This window comes from Osmerus eperlanus, chromosome 5 (assembly GCF_963692335.1).
Source record: "Osmerus eperlanus chromosome 5, fOsmEpe2.1, whole genome shotgun sequence".
Taxonomy (NCBI): Eukaryota; Metazoa; Chordata; class Actinopteri; order Osmeriformes; family Osmeridae; genus Osmerus; species Osmerus eperlanus.
Window position 1 is genome coordinate 19,031,926 of NC_085022.1, and position 9,041 is coordinate 19,040,966.

At 43.9% G+C, this 9,041-nt stretch overlaps 2 protein-coding genes across 7 annotated transcripts; both read left to right on the forward strand.

Moving 5' to 3' along the window:
• Positions 1 to 988: 988 nt before the first annotated feature.
• Positions 989 to 2,016, forward strand: LOC134021460 (uncharacterized). Of its 2 annotated transcripts, none has more exons than XM_062462324.1 (3): positions 989 to 1,261; positions 1,349 to 1,490; positions 1,646 to 2,016. In XM_062462324.1, exons 1-3 carry the CDS (start codon positions 1,134 to 1,136, stop codon positions 1,994 to 1,996), a joined length of 621 nt encoding a protein of 206 aa, XP_062318308.1. In that variant the 5' UTR covers positions 989 to 1,133; the 3' UTR covers positions 1,997 to 2,016. The 2 variants fall into 2 exon arrangements, with proteins under 2 accessions (XP_062318308.1, XP_062318309.1); XM_062462325.1 differs by having other exon boundaries at positions 1,349 to 1,442.
• A 1,017-nt stretch (positions 2,017 to 3,033) lies between these two features.
• On the forward strand, positions 3,034 to 7,803 carry LOC134021459 (protein TsetseEP-like). Of its 5 annotated transcripts, none has more exons than XM_062462321.1 (3): positions 4,312 to 4,466; positions 6,031 to 6,498; positions 6,535 to 7,803. In XM_062462321.1, the coding sequence occupies exons 2-3, from the start codon at positions 6,039 to 6,041 to the stop codon at positions 7,179 to 7,181; spliced, it is 1,107 nt and encodes a 368-aa protein (XP_062318305.1). In that variant the 5' UTR covers positions 4,312 to 4,466; positions 6,031 to 6,038; the 3' UTR covers positions 7,182 to 7,803. The 5 variants fall into 5 exon arrangements, with proteins under 5 accessions (XP_062318304.1, XP_062318305.1, XP_062318306.1 ...); XM_062462322.1 differs by having other exon boundaries at positions 6,031 to 6,468; XM_062462323.1 differs by having other exon boundaries at positions 6,031 to 6,468; positions 6,547 to 7,803.
• The last annotated feature ends 1,238 nt before the right edge of the window (positions 7,804 to 9,041 follow it).

Below are 9,041 nucleotides of genomic sequence, written 5' to 3' on the forward strand. Positions count from 1 at the left end.
AGAGAGAGAGAGAGGGGGGGGTGGAATGTAAGTGAAATGGGTGTGAATGGGTGCACATTATATAACTGAACACAAAATTATTTCAGTAAAATGTTAAAAACGGTGAACATATGCAAAACACATTTAGTGTATTCCGTAACATTTAGTCTTCAAATAAATGTTAACAGTTGCAAAACAACTGTTCAATGTTATTTGTAATTACCTTCACTGTGCTTGAAACAGTACAGTGTTTAGTCCTTCCAAACTACAGCGCCAGAACAGAAGAGGCTGCATTAATGTGGTCTGGACTTTGAGGAGGATCGAGGGTCAGTGTCAGAAAAAGAGACCAAGTGAAACAGAGTTCTTTCCTCACGGCCCAGGAAGACTCCCATTCTCCCACAATTACTGTCCCATCTAGCCTACCATCTACGTATCACACACACTGTGATGTGTACATTGCAAAAACTCTGTTGTAGTAGCCTATTGGGGTTCACGACTGGAGTCCATTTCACTTTTTTTTGTATAATTTGAAAAAGATCATTTGAAATTAACGTGTTTGTTTAAAAGAGACATTGCCACCATCTGGAGAGTATGCTACACTTCTATAAGTATTTTTAGCGCTGGGAATAATATGATTAGAAAGTAACGCTTCATCAAAAGTATGATAACAGAAGGAAATGGATAAAAGGACGACTAGTCGGATAAACCTACATGGACTTAATCAGCCCTTCTAAAATGAATATGCCGTGTTTCACCTAAAAAAATCAAATAAAATGCTGGCGTTCTTTATCAGAGATATACAATTCTGGCGTGCAATGACAGCAGTCTGCCATGGTGGGATTTATGGTGTAGGCCTAATTGGGGTATTCATTGAATGGTTTATTTTAGCATAACCAGCCATTGCCAAAGAGCACTTCTTCAGTACTCCTACCTTATACTCTGCCATGACTCTGAGCATAACGAGGGCGTCACCTATCAGTTACACTTTTCGTCCACTTGGTGGCGCTAACTGCTAATGTACGTCAGTGTTCTTCTGTGGTTGTTCTGGCCTCTAAAACAATGTTTTCCACTTTTCGCTTATGGCAGTGAAATAAAGAACAATTTATGTTTTGTACACTGTAGCGTATTTACAAATTGTGTTGTTACTTCATTACATGACAGAAAAACCAAGGCAACTGCCATCCTGGATGGCTGTGGAGGAGAAAGTAAAAGTAAAATCGGAGGAACACTGTCGCGAACAGAGCACAACAAGGAAGAGAACAAAGAAGAAATTAGCTGGGAGGTAGGCACTTCCACTGTTGGCAACTTATAAACAGTTTATGTACAGTCCCTATTTATGTAAAACTAACCCACGTTTGTCTGTGTCCAGAACTGTTTATTACTGCATGAACGAAAAGGAGCTTGTTGAAGCAGCCATTGCTTATCTTGGGAACAACGCCACCGGAGAAAAACAAGCTCAGCAGGTGGCGCCGTTTCCTCCACTTCAACAAATGTATCAGACAGAACAAAGCGTAAATAGAGCTGGTCATTTTGGAAGGGGACTGTATGAATTCCAATATGTTCATTGTTTACATGGTTTTATCAGTCAGAGAAGCTGGTGGGAGAACAGTAGAGTTAGAGTGGGTCTACAGCTATGTCCTCTGAAGTATTCTTCTTTCCAAATCAGGTCACTGTGCCCAGCCATGTAAAGACTAAGGATAGCTTTACCAAAGACAAGAGGATGGTTTTTGATCTACAGGTCGTAATGGAGTCGTCAGACTCTGAAGTCCAGGAGAGGACACGTGCATCAGAGACAGACATAGACATTGTTGAGGAGAAAACTCTCCCCTACCCTAGCACCAGCCTCCCAGAAGAGCTGCCAGGGACTGGGGGTCAAAGTAAAGGACCAGGGGAGGATTACAGGAGCCTGGTGGACCCCAGACTAGAAAGAGAAAAACCAGAGGGACACTCACTGGCACTCTCAACTGCTGCAGACGACGATGGCCTTCAGCTTGTTCGAGATATTTTCTTCACCTGAACTTCCTGTCAACACTGTGAATGCTGTTTTTGTTCAGTAAGAACGTGTAGTCTCAGAGTTGTAGGGGAATTTTTGTTTTACAACAGAACCTGATGCAGAAGTTATATTTTTATTTGACAGAAATTTTAGAACAAACACTGATACATCCCAAAAAGTTCATTTTGTAACATCAAACAATGAGTTCTGGAAACGGAGCTGTAATGTATTTGCATATACATGTATTAATACCTATATTACTTTGCATAAATTGAAATATGAAAAATCCCTCAAAGAAAAGTTTGACGTGTTATTTAAAGTACATGTAAATAAAACACTCTCAATTTTGGGTGCATGTTGCGTAAAACTTGAAACAAAACACACCCAAATATCTGAGTACAGTTAAGTACCCTAAAGTGCTTCATGTTGTTCAAATGCATAATCTTTACAGATTATGATTATCAGAATTTTTCTCAGTCATCACCTGCTTCCTCACTGACATCCACGTCAACCGGGCAGCTATGGCTAGCTCCACACACACCCCAACACAGACGTAGAACCCAGCTGTCAAGCTCTCCATGCTTACATAGGCCCAGTGAAGGGTCATAAACACAGAGAGCCCCAGTAAGGTCAGTAGGCTGGAGGCAGTCTGGCAGACCAGACTGACCCACAGCAGCCCACCCTCCTCACAACACACAGCAAACAGAAAGGCCAGGAGGGCAAATGGCACCAGCACCAGGGGAGTGTACAAGCTCAGAATGACTGTCACCCTGGCAATGTTAGTGTTTACTTTACTGGCGTCTCCCACGTCATAGTTATGATCATTGCAGAACAGGCCATCTTGTCCCCTGTGGCAGACATTGAAGGGGCTGATGAGTGCTTTGGTGGAGCTGATAAACAGGCCGTGCAACAGCACAAGGACATAGAGCATCTGGGCGAGTAGGAGCAGGAGGAGAAAACACACGAAAGACCTCCGCTTCCCCAAAGGCTTCATGTCTCTGTCCTGTTGAAGCAAGGTTATAAATTAACAAATACTAGTTGATCAATTGTGTCTTTGATAATGATTTACTGCTTATGAGCCTTGAAACAGTTGGCTACCTAATATTAACCCTACTGCTTGCAAACACCCATATTGCCACACAGTCTTGTTTTCATTTGAGAGTAAAACATCAGGCGTGGAAAGCATTAGGCTATATACAATAAGCATATATGTTCAACAACGATTTGGAGAAAACCATCGAAAATTAACATTAAATGTAAGGCCTATCTGTAATTACCTTGGAATTTTTACTTCTTGTAGCTGTTGTATAATGTTCTTAACTTGCCACGAGAATGTATTCAAGTGTTGAGGTATATTTTGATAGCTTTACCTACAACGGACTCGTAAAAGTAGTTTGTAGTTTCACTTTTAACTTACGTTGCAAGCTAATGTTCAACTTATCAGCTGAGCAAAGCAGCTGACTATCTTGCGTTTATGACTAAACGCAGCTCACATTAATCCAATGCGTTATCTGTTAGAATGAAATGAAAATGAAAATGTTGATGAATTTGGAGTTTCTGGGGATTACCCAGTCTCCACAGTCCTGTACCATTACCCTGTTGTGTTTGCTTAGCCAGTCCCTTTCCAGAAGATTTCAAGCATCTGTATCGACAGATTCTGTAGCCTACGCCTACATTAATCTTGCCACATCTTAATAACACTGCTCCAGATCACTGGTTAGCCAAACTACAATTTTCTACCAATCTCAATTATTCTTATTTTATATATATTTTGGTTTAAAACGAAAGAGACACATAAGCAGCGATATTCAAGGCGAATAAAAGCCTAAGGAAAAGGATCCTGTAGCATGAAAAACTGGAATTGTAGTTCATTGGTTAGGAAGTCAAACGTGCAGATTTATGTCTGTCAACAATCTGTTGAGGCAGGAATGTTACGTAATATTGCACATATAGACACATCGCTTTTTGTAAGATGTAAGCTATGGTGCAACCGTCCAAATATGTTAAATCACTTTCTCAAAGCAAGCTGATCGGCAATACAAAATAAATAGCCTATACGTAACGTAAATAAACCCTAGCTTGATGCCAAAAGTTTAAATTGAGTGCTCACATTGTTTCATCTTGGCAGTCATATGAAACTCAATCGACTGTCCAGACGAAAAAATAGTTGGGGAAGTTACACACAACATGCATAGTGGAGGGAGAGATGAGGAAAGGAAGCCTGTTTGTATGATTGGGATTGTGCAGTAAACTATCCGGGTCTACCCACCTCCTCAGCATAAGGTGCACGAGCGAGAGGGGCGCGCTTATCCAAAGAGACAACCTCAGTCGCTTTTACAATGCCCCCCCCCCCCCTCCCTTCCCTTTCCCTGTCGCGCGCTCTGTCAATTCGTGCGTGCCTCGCCAAGTAGTGAGAGCACAAGAAGACCTCCCGACTCTCGCCCTCTTTTACAGCTCAACTCGCTTTTTATTCCACTGCAAATAGGATAATACGGTTGGTGACTTCATTCTCTTAAATCGTCTTTATACGCTCTCAATGATTATATTTGATATGTTTCTGATTCATTGTTTTATGTAATGGGTCTGATTTACCAAAGGCTGTTCCAGCTTGTTCAGCACGATAGGGAGGCGGGGTCGCCTCCAAGGGCTTCTTTGTTCTTTCTCCGTTCAATTTAATCTCATACGCGTACATATTGTGCGCTCATTCAAACACTAATTAACAGCAATTAATGCGTTCCTCTAGCCGGGGATGTCACAGTTTGTGATACTTTAATGAGGTGTCCGGAGTCATCTGTTATCTGTGGGTGACTCGTGTTGCTCCTAATGGACGGGAGCTGGAAGGTGTGGTTAATTAACTTTGGAAGAAAAAAAATCGAATATTTTTCATTTCCTAACCACCAGTTTTTTTTTACAGTGCGCTTCAGTGAAAAATCTAACTCAATTCGAAAGACTAGATTTCATATTTTATTTAAAAAACAATATACACAACTTAGGTTGGAGATTCGTGAAGGGAGTCCAGGAGTCCAACCTGGGCTCCGGAAGAAGTGTGTAAAGTCGCGTGCAATTTGCTGTGAATTGTGAGGTTTAATTTCTCTGCAGCGGGTTTGATTTATGGTCGCATGCACCCGCGTACCCCATGAACATGTACATATCACGCACGTGCGCTTGCAGCGCGGCGCGCCCACTTCGGGCTTCAATAGTATAGAGAACACGTGATACCCGTTCGGGAAGAGAACATTATGTTCTAATGCATAGATGCTCAGTGCGCCTTGTTGCCATTTAATAAGACTTGTTAGACATATTAACACAATAATTAGACATGTTTTGACAAATCTACCCCATAAATGACGATGTCATGACTTTCTAATATTATGTTGGATAGTTCTTGCCTTTCAAAATTAAGCTTGCATAAAGGGTACTTGGTTACTCTTTAAATCTTTCCTTCTGTCAGTTGGTACCATTATTGATTTACGACTTTAAGTCTTGGTCTTTAGAAACATTTGTTCTAGCACACGTTGAACACCATGGACAACACAGGCAGTCAAGTTCCCCATGGTTGGTTACATAATCCTGTGTATGGACACCTTGATGCTTGAAGTTGATAAACCACTTTTGGAAGTCTCCTACTCTTTGAGGCACATGGAACAGTGTGTTCATTTTTTGTGTGTTTTTTTTTGGTAGCCTTTGTGTGTCATGTCAGTAATAAGCAATGGAAAACAGTACTGTATAGCGCCTTAGTAAAACCAATCAGGGTCAACACAGTGAAATGTGACTTCTAATGTATGATGCAATGTAACCAAATACAGAATTGTGGGAAACCTGTTTCCTCTTGATAAATGCAAAATACATATTTTCTAAGTTTTAATAATAGTACAGCATAGCCACCTTATTTTGAGGTTAGGTATCTCAATCAGTCCAGTATGGCCCTTGGAAACCAAACAAACACACAGGTTTGTCATGGGGACCCTATTGTTTGTGCCGTAACTGTTGAATATCAAATTTTTCCACCTCAGTAACTGGCATTGACATAAGTAAAATATTCCCCCCCCCCTCCTCAGGTGTTGCCATGGGAAACAGGTTCAGCAGGAGACGGGACGGCCCGGCTAATGGAGCCGAGGCCCCAGCAGCAGAGGAGAAGGCTGCAGATGAGCCAGTGGCCACCCCCCAGGCAGAGGCGGCCCCAGTGAGTCAGGAGGTCCAGGAGGCCGGGAAACCGGCAAGCCCCATTGAGGAGCCAGTGGCGGCAGCCATTGCCGAACCTGTAGTCGAATCAGTACCAGAGCCAGTCGCAAAGGCGGAGCCTGAGCCCAAGCTGCCTGAGCCAGAGGCCCCAGTTGCTTCAGCCCCACTGGTAGATCTCACCCCGGAGCCAGTGGCAAAGGTCGAGGCTGAGCTAGTGGAAGAACCTGCCCCTCCACCCCCAACCCAGCCAGAACCAGAACCCCTGGTCTCACTCAGCAAGGTTCCCGAACCTGTTCCAGAACCAGTCCCAGAGCCTGTTGCAGAACCAGAACCAGTCCCACAGCCTGTTGCAGAACCTGTTGCAGAACCAGTCCCAGAACCTGTTGCAGAACCAGAACCAGTCCCAGAGCCTGTTGCAGAACCACTCCCAGAGCCTGTCGCAGAACCAGAGCCACACCCAGAGCCTGTCGCAGAACCAGAACCACTCCCAGAGCCTGTCGCAGAGCCAGTCCTAGTGTCTGTTCCAGAGCCAGAAGCAGTTCCAGAGCTCCTCACCCAGGAGCTTCTCCCTGAGCCAGTCCTGTCAGAGCCTCTCTTCTCCTCAGACCCCTTGGTAGACCTGGCAGTCCCAGAGATCACTCCACAGCTGCTCGATGCTTCTCCCTCCCCAACCTCAGACCACGCCCACAGCCCAGAGCCCGCCTATCCTGATGTGCCCACAGATCTCCCGGGGGAAGAGGAATGCCTCGACAGCATTGAGGCTGCAGTGAATTCCGTTCCTGTCCCTGAAGATCCTAAGGAATCCTGGGAATCTCTGGAGAAGCCACTTGAGCAGGAGTGTGTCGGCGGAGCTGAGAATGTGGAGCAGCTCCTGTTTGATATCAACACCGACGTTGGTGACAGCGGACTCCTAAAGCACTTAGACGTGACAGGAAATGATCTTGTCAATGACCTCCTGGCCAACGACATCGGCATCCCAGACGACATTCCCATCGCTGACGGCAGCCCCTCCAATGAGCTGATGTGAGCCAACTGAGGCGGAAGCAAAACGCAAAAAACAAACAGGAGGGGAGGAAAAGGACAATGACGATCAATCTGAAGACGCTGTGAAGGAGATCCAACAACAATGAAACTAGTACTTTAATGTTCGTCTTAAAAGGCTAAAGGGAAAATAAACAACCAGCTTCTTGAGGAGACAGTGATGTAGGCGTGTAGCACTTTCGCTATCGGTTTAAGACAAGTTAATACTTCTATGTCAATGCCTTCTATGACTGTAGGTTAATAAAGGGATCTCTGGTGAAAGTAACAGCCACTGGCAGGGCAGGAGAGGGAGTGCAGAAGACCAGTCAACCTTTGAGCCATATAGACATAACACTGCATAGCAGAACACAAGTGTCCAGTTAACAATGTATGAAAAGACAAGATGTTTGCCTTGGTGTGTACGCCTGATGAATTGTAACTACGTCTGAATTGGCCTATATGCTATGATACTCTCGTGCTTGGACTCTCTCTTTCTCTTGTATTCTTCTCTAACTCTGTGAAATGGAGGAAGTGACCTTATTCTATTTTCTCGTTGGTGAGAAGTGGTGAGGAATGTAAAGTTAGCGATGTCTTGGTCGTGAAAATAAAATAAGAGTTGTTCCACCTCATGGATTCTTTGTTGTTCATGACACTTGTATTGAGAGAAAAACAAAACAAATAAACAACACATCCTTCAGTTAACCCTTGTGTTATCTTCGGGTCATTCTGACCCATCAGTCATTGTGACCCACCGTCGTATTGCGACAAATTTACCTCATACAAAAACAAAGTGAAGCATTTTCTTTTAACCGTCGGGCTGTCTCAGACCCCCCACATTGCAATGGTTAAAAGAAAATTATTTTTATTTGTTTTTGTATTGGGTAAAATTGGGTAAACACAACGATGGTTCGTTATGAACCTTTGGGTCATGTGACCCGAAGGCAGCACAAGGGTTAAGAGGGTAAGGGAGTGCTAAGAAATTGTACAGTGAAAGGATGGTTATTGAAACCTGTGGCCGTTTTGGCCCACAATCTAGAATGTCAGCCGATGCTTTAAAGCCTTTTATGACAAGTTAATGGTTAGTTCAGTCAATGATAAATCGACAGATTTCAAGGCCCATGTGTTTTCTGTTCCCTATGAGAGTTTACTCACCCTAGGCCTTTTTATTCAGGCACACATGGATCCCTTTTAGCAGAGGGACACCCTTACGCCATCTTACATAACACGATTTCAACCCACACACGCAAGCGTGTGTGCGAGCTTAGGATGTTCACATTCACATACATGTGCGCGCACGCACGGGGAACTCAACATTCCTGCCCACACCAATGCGGAACATACATTGTGCACACAAGAGCCTTTTTACAGGCTGAATTGGCGGATGAATGTGGGGGTTAGGGGAGGAGGGGGGAGGCTGCATTCTTTCCAAAGGAAGGGGGTTTTCAAGGGGGTCTAGGTCAGAAGTCTCTAGTGTGACTGTGCTACAGTGCATGTGAAATCTGCTCTTCCCATAAATCTCACACCACTACTCTCTCCCCCACGTTTACCAAGACTCTGCCTCTGTATCTCCCAAGAAGTGCCTAAGTAAAGAGGCACGGTACATTTTTGAGGTAGATTAAACGTTGAAGGGAAAAATGTAGCTCTAAGGACTTGGTTTCTCTCTGCACTCTCTCTCATATATAGTAACTACCACCATCTGTGTAGCAGCTCCTATGACAGTACACTGACACACACCGTCAATGGATATGGCACACAGAGTTAAATACACACCCTATCCAAACACATTGATCAAAGTCAATTCTGCATTTTCTACTGCATGGATGAGATTCTGTAGTATTTATATCAACTCTGCACAGCAACAAAGGCC